The following is a 26,648-nucleotide window of genomic DNA, read 5'->3' as shown; positions in this document are numbered from 1 at the left end:
GGAATTTGGGATTGAGGTCAAAGTCAACCTGGAGGAGCAGAGCCAGCAGCAGGTGGGGACGGACAGCGGGAATTTGGGAATTGGGATTTTGGGATTGGGATTGGGAATTGAGAATGGGAATGGGGGCAGGAAGGTGGGAATTGGGATTGGGAATGGGATTGGGATTGGGAATAGGAAATGGGAATGGGGTTGGAACAAGAACAGGAACAAGAATGGGATTGGGATGGAAATGGGGTGGGGATGGGATTTGGGAATGGATCAGGAATGGGATTGAGGATGGGACTGGGATTGGGATTGGGAGTGTTTAAGGGAATGGGAATAGAGTGAGAATGGGAATAGGAATAGGAATGGGATTGGATGATCAGGAATGGGATTGGGAAATGGGTCGGGAATGGGATTGGGGATGGGGATGGGAATGGGGTGTGGAATAGGGATTGGGATTGGGGATGGGAATGGGATTGGGGATGGGAATGGAGTGAGAACGGGATTTGGAATGGGAATGGGGTTGCAAACAAGATCAGGAAGGAGAATGGGAATGGGAATCGGATTGGGAATGGGATTGGGAATGGGGTCGGGATTGGGAATGGGAATAGAAATGGGAATGGGAACGGGATTGCGAACGAGATGAGGAACAGGAGAGGGATTGGGATGGGAATGGGGTGGGGATGGGAATGGGAATGGGAATGGGAATGGGAATGGGAATGGGGCCAGGGATGGGAAATGGGAATGGGGTTGGAACAAGAACAGGAACAAGAATGGGATTGGGATGGGAATGGGGTGGGGAGGGATTTGGGAATGGGATCAGGAATGGGGCCGGGATACCCAGAGGGATTTTGGGATTTGGGTGGGAGGTGGGAACCGGATGCCAGGTGGGAATGGGATCGGGATCGGGAATGGGGCCGGGATTCTTGGCAGGATTTTGGGATTTGGGTGGGAGGTGGGAATGGGATCCCAAAATTCCGGATGGATTCTGGAGCGGATTCCATCCCTGTTCCTGCTGGGATACGCATGGGGCTGAGCCAGGCAGGGACTGGGGAGCTGGGAAAGGCCGGGAATTTCCTCCTGGGAATGGGGACAGGGACATGGAGCCATTCCTTGGGAATGGGGACAGGGACACTGGGAATTTCCATCTGGGAATGGGGACAGGGACACGGAGCCGTTCCTTGGGAATGTCCTGGGAATGGGGACAGGGACACTGGGAATCTCCTCCTGGGAATGGGGACAGGGACACGGAGCCATCCCTTGGGAATGGGGACAGGGACACGGGAATGTCCTTGGAATGGGGACAGGGACACGGGAATTTCCTCCTGGGAATGGGAACGGGGACACTGGAATGTTCTCCTGGGAATAGGGACAGGGACATGGAGCTGATCCTTGGGATTGGGGACAGGGACATGGAGCTGTTCCTCGGGAATGGGGACAGGGACATGGGAATGTCCTCTTGGGAATGGGGACAGGGACATGGAGCTGATCCTTGGGAATGTTCTGGGAATGGGGACAGGGACACGGGAATATTCTCCTGGGAATGGGGACAGGGACAGGGAGCTGTTCCTTGGGAATGGGGACAGGGACACGGGAATTTCCATCTAGGAAGGGGGACAGGGACACAGAGCTGTTCCTTGGAATGGGGACAGGGACACGGGAATTTCCATCTGGGAATGGGGACAGGGACACAGAGCCTTTCCCTGGAACTGGGGACAGGGACAGGGAGCTGTTCCTTGGGAATGTTCTGGGAATGGGGACAGGGACACTGGGAATCTCCTCCTGGGAATGGGGACAGGGACATGGAGCTGTTCCTTGGGATTGGGGACAGGGACACGGAGCCGTTCCTTGGGAATCTCCTGGGAATGGGGACAGGGACACGAGGCCGTTCTTTGGGAATTGGGGACAGGGACACGGGAATGTTCTCCTGGGAATGGGGACAGGGACACGGAGCTGTTACTTGGAAATGAGGACAGGGACATGGGAATCACCTCCTGGGAATGGGGACAGGGACACGGAGCTGTTCCTTGGGAATGGGGACAGGGACATGGGAATGTTCTCCTGGGAATGGGGACAGGGACACGGAGCCGTTCCTTGGGAATGGGGAGAGGGACACGGGAATGTCCTCCTGGGAATGGGGACAGGGACACAGAGCTGTTCCTTGGGAATGTTCTGGGAATGGGGACAGGGACACGGGAATCTCCTCCTTGGAATGGGAACAGGGACAGGGAGATGGGAATGTTCTCCTGGGAATGGGGACAGGGACATGGGAATCTCCTCCTGGGAATGGGGACAGGGACACGGAGCTGTTCCTTGGGAATGGGGACAGGGACACTGGGAATTTCCATCTAGGAATGGGGACAGGGACACGGGGCTGTTCCTCGGGATTGGGGACAGGGACATGGGAATCATCAGGAATGGGGACAGGGACACGGAGCCGTTCCTTGGGAACAGGGACAGGGAGCTGTTCCTTGGGAATCTCCTGGGAATGGGGACAGGGAGCCTTTCCCTGGAATTGGGGGCAGGGACAGGGACAGGGAGCTGATCCTTGGGAATGTTCTGGGAATGGGGACAGGGACACGGGAATCTTTTCCTTGGGAATGGGGACAGGGACACGGGAATCTCCTCCTGGGAATGGGGACAGGGACACGGGAATGTCCTTGGAATGGGGACAGGGACACGGAGTCCTTCTTTGGGAATGGGGACAGGGACATGGGATTTTCCATCTGGGAATGGGGACAGGGACACGGGGCTGTTCCTTGGAATGGGACAGAGACATGGGAATCATCAGGAATGGGGACAGGGACACGGACCCGTTCCTCGGGAACAGGGACACGGGGCTGTTCCTTGGGAATCTCCTGGGAATGGGGACAGGGACACGGAGTCCTTCTTTGGGAATTGGGGACAGGGACACGGGAATATTCTCCTGGGAATGGGGACAGGGACACGGGAATTTCCATCTGGGAATGGGGACAGGGACACGGGGCCATTCCTCGGGAATGGGGACAGGGACACGGAGCCGTTGCTGTGGTGACGGTGGTGCCGGCGCTGGTTCCCGGTGGCATTCCCGGGTTCCCAGGGGAAACTGCAGCTCGTCAGCTGAGTTCCGTGTGTGCGATGGAAATCAATCCCTGATCCAGGGATATCAATCCCTGATTGATCCCTGATCCAGGGTTATCGATCCCTGATCAATCCCTGATTGATCCCTGATCCAGGGTTATCGATCCCTGATCAATCCCTGATCCGGGGATATCGATCCCTGATCCAGGGATATCGATCACTGATCAATCACTGATCCAGGGATATCAATCCCTAATCCAGGGATATCGATCCCTGATCAATCCCTGATCCGGGGATATCGATCCCTGATCAATCCCTGATCCAGGGATATCGATCCCTGATCAATCCCTGATCCGGGGATATCGATCCCTGATCAATCCCTGATCCAGGGATATCGATCCCTGATCAATCCCTGATCCGGGGATATCGATCCCTGATCAATCCCTGATTGACCACTGATCCAGGGCTATTGATCCCTGATCCAGGGATATCAATCCCTGATCAATCCAGATCCGGGGATATCGGTCCCTGATCAATCCCTGATCTGGGGATATCGATCCCTGATCCAGGGATATTGATCACTGATCAATCCCTGATCTGGGGATATCGATCCCTGATCCAGGGATATCAATCCCTGATCAATCACTGATCCAATGATATTGATCACTGATCAGTCACTGATCCAGGGATATCGATCCCTGATCAATCCCTGATCAATCACTGATCCAGGGATATTGATCCCTGATCCATCCCTGATCCAGGGATATCGATCCCTGATCAATCACTGATCCAGGGATATCGATCCCTGATCAATCCCTGATCCAGGGATATCTGTCCCTGATCCATATCTGATCAATCCCTGATCCATCCCTGATCCCGGGCTATTGATCCCTGATCCAGGAAGATCAATCCCTGATCCGTCTCTGATCCATTCCTGATTTGACATTTTTTCCCTGACATTCCCAACATCTTTTCTCCAGGAATTCCTGACGTTTTATCCCCCAAAATTTCTGATTTTTTTCCCTGTAAACCCCGAGGTTTCAACACAGAACTCCCGACATTTTTCCCCCAAAATTCCTGATTTTTTTCCCTGCAATCCCCACCATTTCCCCCTGCAATTCCCACCCTTTTCCCACGGAATTCCCGACGTTTTTTCCCCCCAAAATTCCTGATTTTTTTCCCTGTAATTCCCAACATTTCCCCGTGGAATTCCCGACGTTTTTTCCCCCAAAATTTCTAATTTTTTCCCCATAAACCCCGACGTTTCAACACAGAATTCCTGACATTTTTTCCCCCCAGAATTCCTGATTTTTTCCCTGTAATTCCAAATATTTTCCTGTGAAATTTCTGACATTTTTTCCCCCCAGAATTCCTGATTTTTTCCCAGTAATTCCTGACCATTTTCCCCCAGAATTCCTGACAGTTTTCCCTGTAATTCCCGACATTTTTTTCCCCCAGAATTCCTGATTTTTTCCCTGCAATTCCCACCATTTCCCCCTGCAATTCCCACCCTTTTCCCACGGAATTCCTGACTTTTTATCCCCCAAAATTTCAAATTTTTTCCCTGTAAACCCCAACATTTCAACACAGAATTCCCGACATTTTTTCCCCAAAATTCCTGATTTTTTTCCCTGTAATTCCAAACATTTCCCCGTGGAATTCCTGACGTTTTATCCCAAAAAATTTCTGATTTTTTCCCTGTAATTCCCGACATTTTTTCCCCAGCAATCCCCACCATTTCCCCCTGCAATTCCCACCCTTTTCCCACAGAATTCCCGACGCTTTTTCCCCCCAAAATTCCTGATTTTTTCCCAGTAATTCCTGACCATTTTCCCCCAGAATTCCTGAATGTTTTCCCTGTAATTCCTGACAGTTTTCCCCCAAAATTTCTGATTTTTTTCCCTACAAACCCCGACGTTTCAACACAGAACTCCCGACATTTTTTCCCCCCAAAATTCCCGATTTCCCCCTGCAATTCCCGCCCTTTTCCCACGGAATTCCCGACGTTTTCCCCCCTCTCTGGGAATGCCAGGAGCGGCTGATGCTCTCCATCCTGCCCAAGCACGTGGCGGACGAGATGCTGAAGGACATGAAGAAGGACCCGAGCCAGAAGGAGCTGCAGCAATTCAACACCATGTACATGTACCGGCACGAGAACGTCAGGTGAAATTCCCAGAATTCCTGGAAAAAATTCCCGGAAAAAATTCCCAAAATTCCCCCAAATCCATCCCGTTCCTTTCTGCGTGGGAAACGGTGACAGGAAAATGGGTGGGAATCCGTGAAATTCAACACCATGTACATGTACCGGCATGAGAACGTCAGGTGAAATTCCCGGAAAAAATTCCTGGAAAAAATTCCCGGAAAAAATTCCCAAAATTCCCCCAAATCCATCCCGTTCCTTTCTGCGTGGGAAACGGTGACAGGAAAATGGGTGGGAATCCCTGGAATTCTGCCGTGTGCATGGACTGGCACGAGAACGTCAGGTGAAATTCCCGGAATTCCTGGAAAAAATTCCCGGAAAAAATTCCCAAAATTCCCAAGAATTCCCAGAATTTCCATGCCTGGAAAATGTTCCTGGAATCACAGAGGGGAATTCCTAAAATTCTCCCATTCGGGGTGGAAAACCTTCCTGGAAAAATGGTGGGAATTCCCAAAATTGTGCCATTCTGTGTGGAAAACATTCCCGGAAAAATGGTGGGAATTCCCAAAAAATTTCAGCATGGAAAACATTCCCGGAAAAAACCCATTGGGAATTCCCAAAATTCCCCGTTTGGTGTGGAAAATGGTCCTGGAAAAAATGGTGATATTTCCCAAAATTTCAGGGTGGAAAATGTTCCCAGAAAACCCATTGGGAATTCCCAAAATTCCCCGTTTTGTGTGGAAAATGTAGCCAGGAAAAACAATGGAAAATTCCCAAAATTCTCCCAAATCCATCCCGTTCCTTTCTGCGTGGGAAACGGTGACAGGAAAATGGGTGGGAATCCCTGAAATTCTGCCGTGTGCATGGACCGGCACGAGAACGTCAGGTGAAACTCCTGGAAAAAATTCCTGGAAAAAATTCCCAAAATTCCCCCAAATCCATCCCGTTCCTTTCTGCGTGGGAAACGGTGACAGGAAAATGGGTGGGAATCCGTGAAATTCAACACCATGTACATGGACCGGCACGAGAACGTCAGGTGAAATTCCCAGAATTCCTGGAAAAAATTCCCGGAAAAAATTCCCAAAATTCCCAAAATTTCCCCCAAAAATCCATCCCGTTCCTTTCTGCGTGGGAAACGGTGACAGGAAAATGGGTGGGAATCCCTGGAATTCAACACCATGTACATGGACCGGCACGAGAACGTCAGGTGAAATTCCCAGAATTCCTGGAAAAAATTCCCGGAAAAAAATTCCCAAAATTCCCAGAAAATTCCCAAAATTTCCATGCCTGGAAAATGTTCCTGGAAACACAGAGGGAATTCCCAAAATTCTCCCGTTCCGAGTGGAAAACCTTCCCGGAAAAACCATTGGGAATTCCCAAAATTCCTCAATTCTGAGTCGAAAACGTTCCCAGAAAACCACTGGGAATTCCCTGAATTTCCCTCATTCTGCACAGAAAACATTCCCGGAAAAATGGTGGAAAATTCCCAAAATTCCAGGGTGGAAAATGTTCCCAGAAATCCCATTGGGAATTCCCAAAATTCCCCGTTTTGTGTGGAAAACGTTGCCAGGAAAAACAATGGAAAATTCCCAAAATTCCACTGTGGATAATGTTCCTGGAAAACCCATTGGGAATTCCCAAAATTCTCCAATTCCGTGTGGAAAATTGTCCTGGAAAAAATGGTGATAATTCCCAAAATTCCAGGGTGGAAAATGTTCCTGGAAAACCCATTGGGAATTCCCAAAATTCCCCGTTTTGTGTGGAAAACGTTGCCAGGAAAAACAATGGAAAATTCCCAAAATTCCAGGGTGGAAAATGTTCCCAATAAACCCATTGGGAATTCCCAAAATTCTCCCGTTCCGTGTGGAAAATGGTCCTGGAAAAATGGCGGGAATTCCCAAAATTCCAGGGTGGAAAATGTTCCTGGAAAACCCATTGGGAATTCCCAAAATTCCTCAATTCCGAGTCGAAAACGTTCCCAGAAAACCACTGGGAATTCCCTGAATTTCCCCTCATTCCACAAATAAAAGATTCCTGGAAAAAGGGCGGGAATTCCCAAAATTCCAGGGTGGAAAATGTTCCCAGAAAACCCATTGGGAATTCCCAAAATTCCCCATTCTTTGTGGAAAATGTTCCTGAAAAAACAGTGGAAAATTCCCAAAATTCCAGGGTGGAAAATGTTCCCAGAAAACCCATTGGGAATTCCCAAAATTCCCCGTTTTGTGTGGAAAATGGTCCTGGAAAAATGGTGATAATTCCCAAAATTCAAGGGTGGAAAATGTTCCCGGAAAAACCATTGGGAATTCCCAAAATTCTCCCGTTCCGTGTGGAAAATATTCCTGAAAAACCAACGAGAATTCCCAAAATTCCAGGGTGGGAAATGATCCCAATAAACCCATTGGGAATTCCCAAAATTCCCTGTTTTGTGTGGAAAATGTTGCCAGGAAAAATGGTGGAAAATTCCCAAAATTCCAGGGTGGAAAATTTTCCTGGAAAAACAATCGGAATTCCCAAAATTCTCCCATTCTACGTGGAAAACATTCCTGGAAAAAACATGGAAATTCCCCCAAAATTCTGCATGGAAAAATTTCCTGGAAAATCCCCCAGAATTCCCAAAATTTTTGCCTTATCCAGGATTTTTTTTGGAAAAAACAGGAATGGAGAATTTGGGATTGAGTTTTTTATCACCAAATCCAGGATTTTTTTTTGGGAAAAACGGGAATGAGGAATTTGGGATTGAGTTTTGTATCACCAAATCCAGGATTTTTTGGAAAAACGGGAATGAGGAATTTGGGATTGAGTTTTGTATCACCAAATCCAGGATTTTTTTTGGGAAAAACGGGATTAAAGATTTTGGGATTGAGTTTTGTATCCCCAAATCCAGGATTTTTTTTGGGAAAAACGGGAATGAGGAATTTGGGATTGAGTTTTTTATCACCAAATCCAGGATTTTTTGGAAAAACGGGAATGAGGATTTTGGGATTGAGTTTTGTATCACCAAATCCAGGATTTTTTTTTGGGAAAAATGGGAATGAAGAATTTGGGATTGAGTTTTATATCCCCAAATCCAGGATTTTTTTTTGGGAAAAACGGGAAATGAGGAATTTGGGATTGAGTTCATAGACCATCATTTTGACCAAATCCAGGATATTTTTTTTTTTGGGAAAACCGGAATGGAAAATTTGGGATTGAGTTTTGTATCACCAAATCCAGGATATTTTTTTGGAAAATTGGGAATGAGGAAATTGGGATTGAGTTCTTAGAGTGCAGTTTTTGCCATATCCTGGATTTTTTTGGGTGGAAAATTTGGGATTGAGTTCCTGCAGCCACATCCAGGATATTTTTTTTTTGGGAAAACCGGAACGGAAAATTTGGGATTGAGTTTTATATCACCAAATCCAGGATTTTTTTTTGGGAAAAACGGGAAATGAGGAATTTGGGATTGAGTTCATAGACCATCATTTTGACCAAATCCAGGATATTTTTTTTTTGGGAAAACTGGAATGGAAAATTTGGGATTGAGTTTTGTATCACCAAATCCAGGATTTTTTTTTGGAAAAACAGGGAATGAGGAAATTGGGATTGAGTTTTTCCAGCACCTTTTTCACCACATCCAGGATTTTTTTTGGGGGGGAAAATTTGGGATTGAGTTCCTGCAGCCACATCCAGGATATTTTTTTTTTTGGGAAAAACTGAAATGAAGAATTTGGGATTGAGTTTTTTTGCGCATTTTTGTCCATATCCAGGATATTTTTTTTTGGGAAAACTGGAACGGAAAATTTGGGATTGAGTTTATTTTGCGCCATTTTTGCCATATCCAGGATATTTTTTTTGGGAAAACCGGAACGGAAAATTTGGGATTGAGTTTATTTTGCGTCATTTTTGCCATATCCAGGATATTATTTTTTTTTGGGAAAAACTGAAATGAAGAATTTGGGATTGAGTTCGTAGACCATCATTTTGACCAGATCCAGATATTTTTTTTTGGGAAAACTGGAACGGAAAATTTGGGATGATTTTTGCGTCTTTTTTCCACATCCAGGATATTTTTTTTTTGGGAAAACCGGAATGGAAAATTTGGGATTGAGTTTTTTTGCGTCATTTTTGCCAATCCAGGATTTTTTTTTTTGGGGAAAACCGAATGGAAATTCGGGATGATTGTTTGCGTCATTTTTGCCATATCCAGGATATTTTTTTTTTGGGAAAACCGGAACGGAAAATTTGGGATTGAGTTTATTTTGCGTCATTTTTGCCATATCCAGGATATTTTTTTTTGGGAAAACCGGAACGGAAAATTTGGGATTGAGTTTGTTTTGCGTCATTTTTGCCGTATCCAGGATATTTTTTTTTGGGAAAACTGGAACGGAAAATTTGGGATTGAGTTTGTTTTGCGTCATTTTTGCCATATCCAGGATTTTTTTTTGGGAAAAACGGGAAATGAGGAATTTGGGATTGAGTTCATAGACCATCATTTTGACCAAATCCAGGATTTTTTTTTTTTTTTTGGGAAAACTGGAATGGAAAATTTGGGATTGAGTTCATAGACCATCATTTTGACCAGATCCAGGATATTTTTTTTTGGGGAAAACTGGAACGGAAAATTTGGGATTGAGTTTGTTTTGCGTCATTTTTGCCGTATCCAGGATATTTTTTTTTTGGGAAAACAGCGAGTGGGGAAGTCGGGATTTTTTCGGGGAGGTCGGGATGGAATCTCCCCACATTGGGGGATTTTTTGGGAATTCTGGGATGCGGGATTGATCCCGTTTTTCCGGCCCGCCGGCAGCATCCTGTTCGCCGACATCGTGGGATTCACGCAGCTCTCGTCGTCCTGCAGCGCCCAGGAGCTCGTCAAGCTCCTCAATGAGCTCTTCGCCCGCTTCGACAAGCTGGCCGCCGTGAGTGCCCCCAAAAATCCAAGGAATTCCCAGGAAAAAATTCCCAAAAAAATCCGCGGAGTCCCCAGAAAAAAATTCCCAAAAAAATCCGCGGAATCCCCAGGAAAAAATTCCCGGAATTTCCCCCAAAATTCCAGATTTGAGAAAATTCCAGGAATTCCTCCAAAATCCAGAATTCCCCAAAAAATTAAATCTTCCCAAAAAATCCCGGAATTCCCCAGAAAATTCACCCAGAAATCCCTGAATTCTCAGAAAAAGATTCCCGAAATTCCTCCCAAAAATCTAAATTCCCAGGAAAAATTCCCCCAAAAAATCCGCCGAGTTCCCGAAAAAAATCCGGAATTTCCCCCCAAAAAAAATTTCCCAGGAATTCCCCGCCAAAAAATCCCAATTCTCCAGAAAAATTCCCAAAAAAATCCACGGAATTCCCAGAAAAAAATTCCTGGAATTTCCCCCAAAAATTCCCAGAGTTCCAATGAAAAAATTCTGGAATTCCCCCCAAAAATCCCCAGAATTCCCTGAAAAAATGCAGCGCCCAGGAGCTCGTCAAGCCTCAACGATCTTCGCCCACTTCGACAAGTGTGCCTGTGATCCTCCCAAAATCCAAGGAATTCCCCAGGAAAAAATTCCCGGAATTTAAAAAAAAAATTCGCAGGAATTCCCCCCAAAAAATCCCCAGAATTCCCAGGAAAAAAATTCCAAATTCCGCGATCCCCAAAAAAATCCCAAAATCGGAATCCCAGAAAAAATTCCCAAAAATCCGCAAGAGTCCCCAGAATTCCCCAAAAATCGCGGAATCCCCAGAAAAATTCCCATAAAAAATCCAGGAATTTCCCAGGAAAAAATCCCAAAAATTCCGCGAGTCCCAGGAAAAATCCCCAAAATCGCGAGTCCCAGGAAAAAATTCCCAAAAAAATCCGCGGAGTCCCCAGAAAAAAATTCCCCAAAAAAATCCGCGGAGTCCCCAGGAAAAAATTCCCGGAATTTCCCCCAAAATTCCCCAGAGTTCTCCGATGAAAATTCCAGGAATTCCTCTCAAAATCCCCAGAATTCCCAGAAAAAAAATTCCCCAAAAATCCAGGATCCCGGAAATTCCCACAAAATCCACGGAATCCCCAAAAATTCCCAAATTCCCCCCAAAAAATTCCAAAATTCCTCCCAAAAATCCCCAGAATTCCCAGAAAAAAATTCCCAAAAAAATCCACGGAATCCCCAGAAAAATTCCCCAAAAAAATCCCGGAATTTCCCCGAAAAAATTCCCGAAATTTCACCCAAAAAAAATTTCAGGATCCAAAAAATCCACAGAATCTCAGAAAAAATTCCGAATTCCCCAAAATCCACGAATTCATCCCAAAATCCAGAATTCCCTAAAAAATCGTCAAAATTCCTCCCTAAAAATCCCAGAATTTCCCCCAAAAATCCCCAGAATTCTCATGAAAAATCGAATTCCCAAATTCCAGGAATTCCTCCCAAAAATCCCCAGAATTCCCTGAAAAAAATTCCAGGAATTCCTCCCAAAAAACCTGAATTCCTCCCAAAATCACCAGAATTCTCCAAAAAAATTCTTGGAATTCCGCTAAAAATTCATGGAATTCTCAAAATTCCTAGAATTCCTACAAAAATCCCGAATCCCCAAAAAATTCCCGGAATTTCCTCCCAAAAATTCCAGAATTCCCTAAAAATCCGGAATTCCCCCAAAAAATCCCAAAATTCCCCCAAAAATCCTCGGAAATTCCCCGGAATTCCACCCAGAAAATCCTGGAATTCTTCCAAAAATCCCCAGAATTCCTCGAAAAAAATCCAGGAATTCCCCCCAAAAATCCTCAGAATTCCCGAAAAAATCCAAAATTCCCTGAAAAAATTCCTGGAATTCCCCAAAAATCCCAGAATTCCCTGAAAAAATCCCAAAATTGCCCCAAAAGATTCCAGAATTTCCCCCAAATTTCCCCAGAGTTCTCCGATAAAAATCCCAGGATTTCCTCTTAAAAATCCCCAGAATTCCACCCCAAAAATCCCCAGAATTCCCAGAAAAAATCTCCAAAATTCCTCCCTAAAATCCCCAGAATTCCCTCCAAAAATTCCTGGAATTCCCCCCAAAAATCCCCAGAATTCTCAGAAAAAAATTCCCGGAATTCCCAAAAAAATTTCCCAGGAATTCCTGCCAAAAAATCCCCAGAATTCCCTGAAAAAATTCCAATTGCCCCAAATTCCCCAAATTCCCCCAAATTCCCAGGTCTCCCATAAAAATCCAGGAATTCCTCCCAAAAATCCTGAGAATTCCCAGAAAAAAATCCCCAAAATTCCTCCCAAAAATCCCCAGAATTTCCCCCAAAACATTCCTGGAATTCCTCCCAAATCTGAATCACCCAAAAATTCCGATCTTTCCAAAAATCCTGAATTGCCCCCCAAAAAATTCCTGATCCCAAAAATTCCTGGATCTTCCAAAATTCCCCAGAATTCCCTGAAAATTTCCATGAATTTCCCCCCAAAAATCTCCAGAATTCCTTCTAAAAATCCAAATCCCCCAAAATTCCTGAATTCTCCAAAAATTCCAGGAATTCCTCCCAAAAATTCCCAGAAATCCCTGAAAAAAAATCGCGGAATTCCTGGTCCAATTCAGGAATTCTCCGGAAATCTGATTCCCCCAAAATCCAGGATTCCCCCAAATTCCGAACCCACAAAAAAATCAGCAGAGTTGGAGTCAGGAGGGAGGAAGAAATGGGGCAAAATGGGAAAAAATGGGAAAAAAATGGAAAAAATGGGAAAAAAAAAAATGGGAAAAAAATGGGAAAAAATGGGAAAAAAAAAATGGGAAAAAATGGGAAAAAATGGGAAAAAAATGGGAAAAAATGGGAAAAAATGGGAAAAAAATGGGAAAAAAATGGGAAAAAATGCAAAATCCCATTTTGGGGGTTTGAGTAGGGATTTGTGGGAATTCCGGGAGAATTTTTTGGGAATTTTTTTTCGGGAATTCCATGGTTCCCCAGAGGCACCACCAGCTGCGGATCAAGATCCTGGGGGATTGCTATTACTGCATCTGCGGGCTGCCGGAATTCCGGGAGGATCACGCGGCCTGTTCCATCCGCATGGGGCTGGCCATGGTGGAGGCCATCGCGTAAGGGATGGGAAAAAATGGGAATTCTATGGGATTTGGGAATTGGGAAATTGGGGATTGCTCCATCCGCATGGGGCTGGCCATGGTGGAGGCCATCGCGTAAGGGAAACGGGATTATTGGGATTTGGATGGGAAATTGGGAAATTGGGAATTGGGTGATTGGGATTGGGCTGGGTCAATGGGATAGGATGGGATCAAGGGAATGGGAATGGGATTTGGATGGGATTGGGGATTGGGAATTGCTCCATCCGCATGGGGCTGGCCATGGTGGAGGCCATCGCGTAAGGGAAACCGGGATTTGGGATTTGGGATTTGGGAATTGGGGAATTGGGGATTGGGAATTGTTCATCGCATGGGCTGGGGCATGTGGATGGGCCATCGGTAAGGGAATGGGAAAATGGGAATCATGGGATTGGGATTGGGATTGGGATTGGGAATTGGGAATTTCCTGCATGGGCTGGACATGGTGGCCATCGAAGGGAAAGGAATTTGGATTGGGAATTGGAAACTGGGAATTGGGATTGGGGATTGGGAATTGGGGATTGGGAATTGGGATGGGATCAATGATGGATGGATCATGGGATGGGAATTGGGGATTGGATTTGGGAAATGGGAATTGGGGATTGGGAAATTGGGAATGTCCATCGATGGGCTGCATGGTGGAGGCCATCGCGTAAGGGAATTTGGGAATTTGGGAATTGGGATTGGGGATTGGGAAATTGGGAATTGGGGATTGGGATTGGGAAATTGGGAATTGCTCCATCCGCATGGGGCTGGCCATGGTGGAGGCCATCGCGTAAGGGAAACCGGGAATTCCATGGGATTTGGGATTTGGGATTTGGGAATTGGGATTGGGGATTGGGATTTGGGATTTGGGATTTGGGATTGGGGATTGGGAGTTGGGAATTGGGAATTGGGGATTTGGGAATGGGGGATTGGGATTGGGGATTGGGAATTGGGATTTGGGAATTGGGAACTGGGGATTTGGGAATTGGGGATTGGGAATTGGGGATTGGGATTGGGATGGGATCAATGGGATAGGATGGGATCCATGGGATGGGGATTGGGGATTGGGAATTGGGATTGGGAAATTGGGATTGGGGATTTGGGAATTGGGGATTGGGAATTGGGGATTGGGATTTGGGGAATTGGGAATTGGGAATTGCTCCATCCGCATGGGGCTGGCCATGGTGGAGGCCATCGCGTAAGGGAAACGGGAATTCTACCAGGATTTGGGAATTGGAAACTGGGGATTGGGAATTGGGATGCCATGGGGATAGGGATTGGATGGGAATGGGAACAGGAATGGGAATTGGGATCCATGGGATGGGAATGGGAATTGGGGATTGGGAACTGGGAATTGCCAGTTGTGAATTGCGAATTACAAATTGGGATGGGATCCATGGATGGGATTGGGATGGGAATTGGGAATTGGGAATTGGGATGGAATGGGAATGGGAATGGGTTGGAATTGGGATGGGATAGCAATGGCAATTGGGATGGAATGGGAACTGGGAATTGAGGATTTGGGATTTGGGAGTTGGGATTTGGGATTGGGGATTGGGGATTGGGAGCGCACCCACACGGCCGTAGACATTCCCCGTGTCCCCATGATGTCCCCAATGTCCCAGCTCGGTGCGGGAGCACTTGCACACGGCCGTGGACATTCCCCATGGCCCGTTCTTGGTGACATTCCCCATGTCCCCATGGTGTCCCCACGGTGTCCCCATGTCCCAGCTCGGTGCGGGAGCGCACCCACACGGCCGTGGACATTCCCCATGATGTCCCCACATCTCACAATGTCCCCATGTCCCCAATGTCCCAGCTCGGTGCGGGAGCGCACACACACGGCTGTGGACATTCCCCATTCCTGGTGACAATCCCCATTTCCATTCCCCATGTCCCCATGATGTCCCCATGTCCCCACAATGTCCCCACAAGGTCCCATCCCCAGCTCCGTGCGGGAGCACACGCACACGGCCGTGAACATTCCCCATGTCCCCACAATGTCCCCATGTCCCCAATGTCCCAGCTCGGTGCGGGAGCGCACCCACACGGCCGTGGACATTCCCCATGTCCCCATGGTGTCCCCACGATGTCCCCATCCCCAGCTCGGTGCAGGAGCACACGCACACGGCCGTGGACATTCCCCATTTCCATTCCCATTCCCCATTCCCCATTCCTCATTCCCCATTCCCATGGCCATTCCTGGTGACATTCCCCATGGTGTCCCACAATGTCCCCATGGTGTCCCCAATGTCCCAGCTCGGTGCGGGAGCGCACCCACACGGCCGTGGACATTCCCCATGTCCCCACAATGTCCCCACAATGTCCCCATGTCCCCATCCCCAGCTCGGTGCGGGAGCGCACCCACACGGCCGTGGACATTCCCCATGATGTCCCCATGTCCCCACAATGTCCCCACGGTGTCCCCATCCCCAGCTCAGTGCGGGAGCGCACCCACACGGCCGTGGACATTCCCCATTCCTGGTGACCATCCCCATGTCCCCATGGTGTCCCCACAATGTCCCCACGATGTCCCCATCCCCAGCTCCATGCGGGAGAGCACCCACACAGCCGTGGACATTCCCCATGATGTCCCACATCTCACAATGTCCCAATGTCCCAGCTTGGTGCGGGAGCGCACCCACACGGCCGTGGACATTCCCCATGTGCCCACGGTGTCCCCATGACGTCCCCATCCCCAGCTCGGTGCGGGAGCGCACACCGCACGGCCGTGGACATTCCCCATTATGTCCCCACATCTCACAATGTCCCCATGGTGTCCCCATCCCAGCTCGGTGCGGGAGCGCACCCACACGGCCGTGGACATTCCCCATGATGTCCCCATGTCCCCACAATGTCCCCATGTCCCCAATGTCCCAGCTCGGTGCGGGAGCGCACCCACACGGCCGTGGACATTCCCCATGATGTCCCCATGGTGTCCCCACAATGTCCCCATGTCCCAGCTCGGTGCGGGAGCGCACGCACACGGCCGTGGACATTCCCCATGATGTCCCCATGTCCCCACAATGTCCCCACGATGTCCCCATCCCCAGCTCGGTGCGGGAGCGCACCCACACGGCCGTGGACATTCCCCATGTCCCCACAATGTCCCCATGTCCCCAATGTCCCAGCTCGGTGCGGGAGCGCACCCACACGGCCGTGGACATTCCCCATGTTCCCACATGTCCCCACAATGTCCCCATATCCCAGCTCGGTGCGGGAGCACACGCACACGGCCGTGGACATTCCCCATGATGTCCCCATGGTGTCCCCACGATGTCCCCACGGTGTCCCCATCCCCAGCTCGGTGCGGGAGCGCACGCACACGGCCGTGGACATTCCCCATGATGTCCCCATGGTGTCCCCACAATGTCCCCACAATGTCCCCATCCCCAGCTCGGTGCGGGAGCGCACGCACACGGCCGTGGACATTCCCCGTGATGTCCCCACATCTCACAATGTCCCCAATGTCCCAGCTCGGTGCGGGAGCGCACCCACACGGCCGTGGACATGCGCGTGGGCGTGCACAGCGGCGCCGTGCTCGGCGGTGTGCTGGGCCAGAAGCGCTGGCAGTACGACGTCTGGTCCACCGACGTCACCGTGGCCAACAAGATGGAGGCGGGCGGCATCCCCGGGTGAGCGTCCCCGCACCGATGGTGGCACCTCTGGGGACACTGGGGACAACAGGGACATGGGGTGGTGAATGACAGTGATGGGGACACCAGGAGTACTGGGGACAATGGGGACACTGGGGACGTGGGTGTGGGGACATTGCCACTGATTGTGTCAATGGCGTGGGGAGTGACAGTGGTGGGGACACTGGGGACACTGGGGTGGTGAATGACAGTGATGGGGACACCAGGAATGCTGGGGACAATGGGGACACTGGGGACACTGGGGACAATGGGGACACTGGGGATAATGGGGACAATGGGGACACTGGGGACATGGGTGTGCAGACATTGACATTGTGCCAATGGCGTGGTGAGTGACACCAACGGGGACAGTGGGGACAATGATGGGGACCTGGGTGTGGGGACATTGACACTGATTGTGTCAGTGGTGTGGTGAGTGACAGTGGTGGGGACAATGGGGACACTGGGGTGGTGAATGACAGTGATGGGGACACCAGGAGTACTGGGGACACTGGGGACACTGGGGACACTGGGGACACTGAGGTGGTGAATGACACTGATGGGGCACCAGAAATACTGGGGACACTGGGGACATGGGATGTGGGGACATTGTCAATGATTGTGGCAATGGTGTGGTGAGTGACAGTGGTGGGGACACCAGGAATATTGGGGACAATGGGGATACTGGGGATACTGGGGATACTGGGACAATGGGGACAATGCTGGGGACACTGGTGACATGGGTGTGGGGACATTGACATTCATTGAGCCAATGGTGTGGTGAGTGACACCAACGGGGACAGTGGGGACAGTGGGGGGGACAATGGGGACATGGATGTGGGGACATTGACACTGATTGTGCCAATGGTATGGTGAGTGACAGTGGTGGGGACACTGGGGACACTGAGGTGGTGAATGACAGTGATGGGGACACCAGAAGTACTGGGGACAATGGGGACACTGGGAACAATGGGGACAATGGGGATAATGGGGACAATGGGGATACTGGGGACAATGGGGACAATGGTGGGGACATGGGGACATGGTTTTGGGGACATCGCCACTGATGGTGCTAATGGAATGGTGACAGTGGTGGGGACACTGGGGACAATGGGAACACTGGGGGAGACAATGGGGACACTGGGGGAGACAATGGGGACATGGGTGTGGGGACATTGCCACTGATTGTGCCAACGGCGTGGTGAGTGCCACCAATGGGGACAATGGTGGGGACATGGGACATGGGGTGAAGGGACATTGCCAGTGATGGTGCCAACAGCATGATGGGTGACACCGAGGTGACACGCGGTGGGGACCTGGGGACATGGGGTGTGGGGACATTGCCAGTGATGGTGCCAACAGCATGATGGGTGACACCGAGGTGACACGCGGTGGGGACATGGGGTGTGGGGACATTGCCACTGATTGTGCCAACAGTGTGGTGAATGGCACAGGTGGGGACAATGTGGGCACATGGGTGTGGGGACATTGCCAGTGATGGTGTCATGGCGTGGTGGCTGACCCCAAGGTGACACCAAGGTGACATGGGGACATGGGGTGTGGGGACATTGCCACCAATTTTGTCAACATTGTGGTGAATGGCACAGGTGGGGACAATGGGGACATGGGGTATGGGGACATTGCCAGTGATGGTGTCAATGGCATGGTGGGTGACACCGAGGTGACACAGAGGGGACACCGAGGTGACACGCGGTGGGGACATGGGGACATGGGGTGTGGGGACATTGCCACTGATCATGTCAGCACTGTGGTGAATGGCACAGGTGGGGACAATGGGGGGACATGGGTGGAGGGACATTGCCAGTTATGGCATCACAGCATGGTGGGTGACACCGAGGTGACACTGAGGTGACACGCGGTGGGGACATGGGGACATGGGGTGTGGGGACATTGCCACTGATCATGTCAACACTGTGGTGAATGGCACAGGTGGGGACAATGTGGGCACATGGGTGTGGGGACATTGCCAGTGATGGTGTCACGGCAAGGTGACACCGAGGTGACACCGAGGTGACACGCGGTGGGGACATGGGTGTGGGGACATTGCCAATGATTGTGCCAACACTGTGGTGAATGGCACAGGTGGGGACAGTGGGGTGACAATGGGGACATGGGGTGGAGGGACATTGCCAGTGATGGTGTCATGGCGTGGTGGGTGACCCTGAGGTGACACTGAGGTGATACCGAGGTGACACCTGGTGGGGACATGGGTGTGGGGACATTGCCAATGATGGTGCCAACACTGTGGTGAATGGCACAGGTGGGGACAATGGGGACATGGGGTATGGGGACGTTGCCAGTGATGGTGTCACACCAAGGTGACACGGAGGTGACACGGAGGTGACACGCGGTGGCCGTGCAGGCGCGTGCACATCTCGCAGAGCACCGTGGACTGCCTCAAGGGGGAGTTCGAGGTGGAGCCGGGCGAGGGCGGCTCCCGCTGCGATTACCTGAGGGACAAGGGCATTGTCACCTACCTGGTGGTGGTCCCCAAGCAGGGGCTGCGGCACGGCGTCAACGGCGTGGTGAGTGACACCAGTGGGGACATGGGGACAATGGTGGGGACATGGGGACACAATGGGGACATTGACATTGATTGTGTCAATGGCGTGGTGAGTGGCACCAACGGGGACATGGGGACATGGGGACACAATGGGGACGTTGACATTGAGTGTGTCCCACAGCGTGGTGAGTGGCACCAATGGGGACATGGGGACATGGGGACATGGGTGTGGGGACATTGACATTGAGTGTGTCCCACAGTGTGGTGAGTGGCACCAACGGGGACATGGGGACATGGGTGTGGGGACATTGACATTGATTGTGTCAACGGTGTGGTGAGTGGCACCAATGGGGACATGGGGACATGGGGACACAATGGGGACGTTGACATTGAGTGTGTCCCACAGCGTGGTGAGTGGCACCAATGGGGACATGGGGACATGGGGACATGGGTGTGGGGACATTGACATTGATTGTGTCAATGGCGTGGTGAGTGGCACCAACGGGGACAGTGGGGACATGGGTGTGGGGACATTGACATTGATTGTGTCAATGGTGTGGTGAGTGGCACCAACAGGGACATGGGGACATGGGGACACAATGGGGACGTTGACATTGATTGTGTCAATGGTGTGGTGAGTGGCACCGACGGGGACATGGGGACAATGGTGGGGACATGGGTGTGGGGACATTGACATTGATTGTGTCAATGGAATGGTGAGTGGCACCAATGGGGACATGGGGACACAATGGGGACGTTGACATTGATTGTGTCAATGGAATGGTGAGTGGCACCAACGGGGACATGGGGACACAATGGGGACGTTGACATTGAGTGTGTCCCACAGTGTGGTGAGTGGCACCAATGGGGACAGTGGGGACATGGGGACGTTGACATTGATTGTGTCAATGGCGTGGTGAGTGGCACCAATGGGGACAGTGGGGACATGGGGACATGGGTGTGGGGACATTCACATTGATTGTGTCCCACAGTGTGGTGAGTGACACCAACGGGGACATGGGGACATGGGGACACAATGGGGACATTGACATTGATTGTGTCAATGGAGTGGTGAGTGGCACCACTGGGGACAATGGGGACAATGGGGTATGGGGACATTGCCAATGATCACGTCAATGGCGTGGTGGGTGACAGTGGTGGGGACACTGGGGACACTGGGGATGTGGGAGGTGACACTGGTGACACAGTGACACAGTGACACAGTGCCACCCATGATGTCCCTGTCCCCACAGAAGCTGTCCTTAACCTTGTCCTACAGCATGACGGGTGACACTGGTGACACAGTGACACAGTGACATGGTGCCGCCCACGGTGTCCCTGTCCCCACAGAAGCTGTCCCTGTCCATGTCCCACAGTGTGATGGGTGACACAGTGACACAGTGACACAGTGACACAGTGACACCGGTGACATGGTGACATGCTGACACAGTGACACGGTGTCACCCACGGTGTCCCTGTCCCCGCAGAAGCTGTCCCTGTCCATGTCCCACAGTGTGATGGGTGACACAGTGACACAGTGACACAGTGACACAGTGCCACCCACGGTGTCCCTGTCCCCACAGAAGCTGTCCCTGTCCTCGTCCCACGGTGTGATGGGTGACACGGTGACACTGGTGACACAGTGCCACCCACGGTGTCCCTGTCCCCACAGAAGCTGTCCCTGTCCTCGTCCCACAGTGTGATGGGTGACACAGTGACACAGTGACACAGTGACACAGTGCCACCCACGGTGTCCCTGTCCCCACAGAAGCTGTCCCTGTCCATGTCCCACAGTGTGATGGGTGACACGGTGACACTGGTGACACAGTGACACAGTGTCACCCACCATGTCCCTGTCCCCACAGAAGCTGTCCCTGTCCATGTCCTACATTGTGATGGGTGACACAGTGACACAGTGTCACCCACGGTGTCCCTGTCCCCGCAGAAGCTGTCCCTGACCTTGTCCCACGCCGTGATGGGTGACACGGTGACACAGTGACACAGTGACACGGTGACATGCTGACACAGTGACACCGTGACACCCACGGTGTCCCTGTCCCTGCAGAAGCTGTCCCTGTCCTCGTCCCACGGCATGATGGGTGACACAGTGACACAGTGACATGGTGACACAGTGACATGGTGACACAGTGACACGGTGCCACCCACGGTGTCCCTGTCCCCTCAGAAGCTGTCCCTGTCCATGTCCCACAGTGTGATGGGTGACACAGTGACACAGTGACACGGTGACACAGTGACACAGTGCCACCCATGGTGTCCCTGTCCCCGCAGAAGCTGTCCCTGTCCATGTCCCCCACCATGATGGGTGACACAGTGACACAGTGCCACCCACGGTGTCCCTGTCCCCACAGAAGCTGTCCCTAACTTTGTCCCACAGTGTGATGGGTGACACAGTGATACAGTGACACAATGACACAGTGACACAGTGACACGGTGCCACCCACGGTGTCCCTGTCCCCGCAGAAGCTGTCCCTAACCTTGTCCCACGGTGTGATGGGTGACACAGTGACACAGTGACACGGTGACACAGTGACACAGTGACACAGTGTCACCCACCATGTCCCTGTCCCCGCAGAAGCTGTCCCTGACCTCGTCCCACAGTGTGATGGGTGACATGGTGACACAGTGACATGGTGACACAGTGACACGGTGACACGGTGACACTGGTGACACAGTGCCACCCACGGTGTCCCTGTCCCCGCAGAAGCTGTCCCTGTCCTCGTCCCACGCTGTGATGGGTGACATGGTGACACAGTGACACAGTGACACGGTGTCACCCACGGTGTCCCTGTCCCCACAGAAGCTGTCCCTGTCCATGTCCCACAGTGTGATGGGTGACACAGTGACACAGTGACACAGTGACACCGGTGACATGGTGACATGCTGACACAGTGACACAGTGTCACCCACGGTGTCCCTGTCCCCACAGAAGCTGTCCCTGTCCATGTCCCACAGTGTGATGGGTGACACTGGTGACACGGTGACACGGTGACACAGTGCCACCCACGGTGTCCCTGTCCCCGCAGAAGCTGTCCCTGTCCATGTCCCACAGTGTGATGGGTGACACGGTGACACAGTGACACAGTGACACAGTGCCACCCACGGTGTCCCTGTCCCCGCAGAAGCTGTCCCTGGGCCTTGTCCCATGCTGTGACACAGTGACACAATGACACAGTGACACAGTGACACAGTGACACAGTGCCACCCACGGTGTCCCTGTCCCCGCAGAAGCTGTCCCTGTCCTCGTCCCACGGCGTGTCCCCCCCTCCTGTCACCGCCAACGGTGGCCTCAGCCCGGAGCCGCCCGAGGACGCCGAGCGCGGCCGCAGCAGCTCCGCGGAGCTCGACGACGACGACGACACCGAGGTACCCAAGCTGTCCCCACCGTGTCCCCACCGTGTCCCCAAGGTGTCCCCACGGTGTCTCCTTGGTGTCCCCGTGGTGTCCCCGTGGTGTCCCTGCCATGTCCCCTTGGTGTCTCCCCGTGTTGCCCCCTTGGTGTCCCCAAATTGTCCCCTTGGTGTCCCCACCACGTCCCCTTGGTGTATCCTTGATGTCCCCAGGCTGTCCCCTCAATGTCCCCGTGGTGTCCCCAAATTGTCCCCTTGGTGTCCCCAGATTGTCCCCTCGGTGTCCCCAGGTCCCCAACCCCCGTCGCCGTCTGCGTTTGCGGGACCTGGCCGAGCGCGTGGTGTCCCCAGGGTGTCCCTGCGGTGTCCCTGGGCTATCCCAATGGTGTCCCCATGATGTCCCCATGATGTCACCCATTGTCCCCAGGTTCCAAATCCATCATTCCCCAACCCCCGTCGCCGGCTGCGTTTGCGGGACCTGGCCGAGCGCGTGGTGTCCCCAGGGTGTCCCTGGGCTGTCCCTGGGCTATCCCAATGGTGTCCCCATGATGTCCCCATGATGTCACCCATTGTCCCCAGGTCCCCAACCCGTCGTTCCTGAACCCTCGGCGCCGTTTGCGCTTGCGGGACCTGGCCGAGCGCGTGGTGTCCCCAGGGTGTCCCTGGGCCATCCCAATGGTGTCACCCATTGTCCCCAGGCTGTCCCCATGGTGTCCCCACAATGTCACCCATTGTCCCCAGGTTCCAAATCCATCATTTCCCAATCCCCGGCGCCGTTTGCGCCTGCGGGACCTGGCCGAGCGCGTGGCGGGGGCGGCGCAGAACGAGCAGGAGCTGAACCGGCTCCTCAACGAGGCCCTGCTGGAGCGCGAGAGCATCCGGGCGTGAGTGAATCGCCCCCCAAAAATTCCCCAAAAATTCCCCAAAAAAATTAAAAAAAAAAAAAATTCTCAAATTTTCCAAAAATTCAAAAAAAAAATCCCGAAAATTTCGTTAAAATCCTGGTGATTCCTTAAAAAAATCCTCAAAATCTCTGAAAATTCCCCAAAATACCCCAAAAAATCCCTCCAAAAATCTACAAAAATTCACCAAAATTTCCACAAAAATCTGCAAAAATTACTCAAAAAATCCCCCCAAAATTTTCCAAAAATCTGCAAAAATTCCTCCAAAAAATCCCCCAAAATTCCCAAAAATCCCTCCAAAAAATCTGCGTAATTCCCCAAAATTTCCCCAAAAATCCCCAAAAAATCTGCAAAAATTCCTCAAAAAATCCCCAAAAAATCCCTCCAAAAAATCTACAGAAATTCCCCAAAATTTCTGCAAAAATCCCCTAAAAATCTGCAAACATTCCTCAAAAAATACCCAAAAATTCCCAAAATTTCCCAAAATCCCCCAAAAATCTGCAGAAATTCCTCAAAAAAATTCCCAAACATCCCCAAAAAATCTTCAAAAATTCCTCCAAAAATTGCCGCAAAAATTCCCAGAATTCCCTGAAATTCCCTCCAAAAATCTACAAAAATTCCCCAAAAATTTCCCCAAAAATCTGCAAAAATTCCTCAAAAAAATCCCCAAAAATCCTTCCAAAATTCTGCAAAAATTCCCAAAAATTCCCCAAAAATCCCCTAAAAATCCCTCCAAAAAATCTGCAAAAATTCTCAAAATCTGCAAAAATTCCATAAAATCCCCAAAAAATCTGCAAAAATTCCCAAAATTTCCCCAAAAATCCCCAAAATTTCTCAAGAATCCCCAAAAATCCCTCCAAAAAAATCTACAAAAATTCCCCAAAATTTCCCCCAAAAATCTGCAAAATTCCATAAAACCCCCAAAATTCCATAAAATCCCCAAAATTCCCCATAAATCCCACAGCCTGAAGGGTCAGAGCACGTTCCGGCTGTCGCTGCGCTTCACCGACCCCGACATGGAGACGCGCTACTCGGAAAAATCCCCAAAAAATCTGCAAAAATCCCCCAAAAATCCCTCCAAAAAAATCTGCAAAAATTCCTGAAAAAAATCCCCAAAAATCCCCAAAATTCCCTAAAAATCCCTCAAAAAATCTGCAAAAATTCCTCCAAAAAATCCCCAAAAATTCTGTAAAAACCCCAAAATTCCCTAAAAATCCCTACAAAAATCTACAAAAATCCCAAAAAAATCTGCAAAAATTCCTCAAAAAATCCCCAAAAATCCCCAAAAAATCCCCAAAAATCCCCCAAAAAATTCGCAAAAATTCCTCCAAAAATCTGCAAAAAAATCTGCAAAAATTCCCAAAATTTCCCCAAAAATCTGCAAAAATTCCTCAAAAAAATCCACAAAAATTCCATAAAAACCTCAAAATTCCATAAAATCCCCCAAAATTCCATAAACACCCCCCAAAATTCTTCCCAAACCCCGCAGCCTGAAGGGTCAGAGCACGTTCCGGCTGTCGCTGCGCTTCACCGACCCCGACATGGAGACGCGCTACTCGGTGGAGAAGGAGAAGCAGAGCGGCGCCGCCTTCAGCTGCTCCTGCGTCGTCCTCATCTTCACCACCCTGGTGGAGGCCACCATCGACCCCTGGTAGGACCCTGGTGGCGGGGACACCTCGGGGACATCGTGGTGGCACCCAAAGGTGTCACCTCTGAGGTTCTCCACGGGACATTTGGGCAGGTTGGTGACCAACTACGTGACGTTCGTGGTGGGCGAGGTGCTGCTGGTGGCGCTGACGCTCTGCTCCTTGGCCGCCGTCTTCCCCAGGGTGAGGTGGTGGGGACACACCTTGGGGACATCATGGGGACATCATTGGGATAGCCCAGGGACAGCCCAGGGACACCCTGGGGACACCATGGGGACATCATTGGGATAGCCCAGGGACAGCCCAGGGACACCCTGGGGACACCACACGCTCAGCCAGGTCCCGCAATTGCGACGAGGGTTGGGGAACGAGGGGTTGGGGACCTGGGGACAATGGGGACACCATGGGGACAATGGGTGACATCGTGGGGACATCATTGGGATAGCCCAGGGACAGCCCAGGGACACCCTGGGGACACCATGGGGACATCATTGGGACACCCCAGGGACACCGCAGGGACACCCTGGGGACACCACGCGCTCGGCCAGGTCCCGCAATTGCGACGAGGGTTGGGGAACGACGGGTTGGGGACCTGGGGACAATGGGTGACATCGTGGGGACACCATGGGGACATCATTGGGACAGCCCAGGGACACCCTGGGGACACCACGCGCTCAGCCAGGTCCCGCAAACGCAGCCGGTGACAAGGAACGAGGGGTTGGGGACCTGGGGGCAATGGGTGACATCGTGGGGACAGTGGGTGACATCATGGGGACAATGGGTGTCACACCCCCGTGGTGACCTCGGCCATGTTGTCCCCAAAGGGTTTCCCCAAGAAGCTGGTGGCCTTCTCCACCTGGATCGACCGCACGCGCTGGGCGCGCAACTCGTGGGCCATGGCGGCCGTGGCCGTGGTCACCGCGGCCGACATCGTGGACATGGTGAGGAGGGGACACCGCGCCGAGGGGACATCGGGCTGGGGTGGTGGCCGGTGGGACATCAGGGTCACCATGGGGTGGTGGCTGTGAGGAGCAGCCCAGATATTGCATCTCCATCACCCTGGTGGCCACCACCATGTCCCCATGTCTCCAGTTCAGTTGTCATGGGGACCATGGAGTGGTGACATCAGGACATCAGGGTCACCATGGGGTGGTGGCTTCAAAGATCAGCCAAGACATTGAGTTACATGACCCTGGTGGCCATGGTGGCCACCATGTCCTCGTGTCCCCATCTTGGCTATCATGGTGACCATGGGGTGGTGGCCAGTGGGACATCAGGGTCACCATGGGGTGGTGGCATCAGGACATCAGGGACACCATGGAGTGGTGGCTTCAAAGATCAGCCAAGACATTGAGTTACATGACTCTGGTGGCCG

The 26,648-nt window shown here is 51.2% G+C and overlaps 1 protein-coding gene across 1 annotated transcript in view; it reads left to right on the top strand.

Annotated features, from left to right (window-relative positions):
- Positions 1-26,392, top strand: part of ADCY3 (adenylate cyclase 3) — a gene marked incomplete at its 3' end in the record, with an annotated part of 44,447 nt that extends 18,055 nt beyond the window's left edge. The window contains 11 exon segments of the mRNA XM_064700895.1: positions 5,075-5,205; positions 9,966-10,077; positions 13,065-13,192; positions 16,675-16,833; positions 19,217-19,379; positions 22,604-22,741; positions 23,467-23,609; positions 25,117-25,278; positions 25,369-25,456; positions 26,098-26,247; positions 26,249-26,392. Of these exon segments, the coding sequence (XP_064556965.1) occupies positions 5,075-5,205; positions 9,966-10,077; positions 13,065-13,192; positions 16,675-16,833; positions 19,217-19,379; positions 22,604-22,741; positions 23,467-23,609; positions 25,117-25,278; positions 25,369-25,456; positions 26,098-26,247; positions 26,249-26,392 (1,518 nt within the window).
- Positions 26,393-26,648: the final 256 nt, after the last annotated feature.

The sequence above is a fragment of the Zonotrichia leucophrys genome, unplaced genomic scaffold (genome assembly GCF_028769735.1).
Source record: "Zonotrichia leucophrys gambelii isolate GWCS_2022_RI unplaced genomic scaffold, RI_Zleu_2.0 Scaffold_252_75841, whole genome shotgun sequence".
Lineage (NCBI taxonomy): Eukaryota > Metazoa > Chordata > Aves > Passeriformes > Passerellidae > Zonotrichia > Zonotrichia leucophrys.
This window is presented reverse-complemented; position numbering and strand designations above follow the sequence as displayed.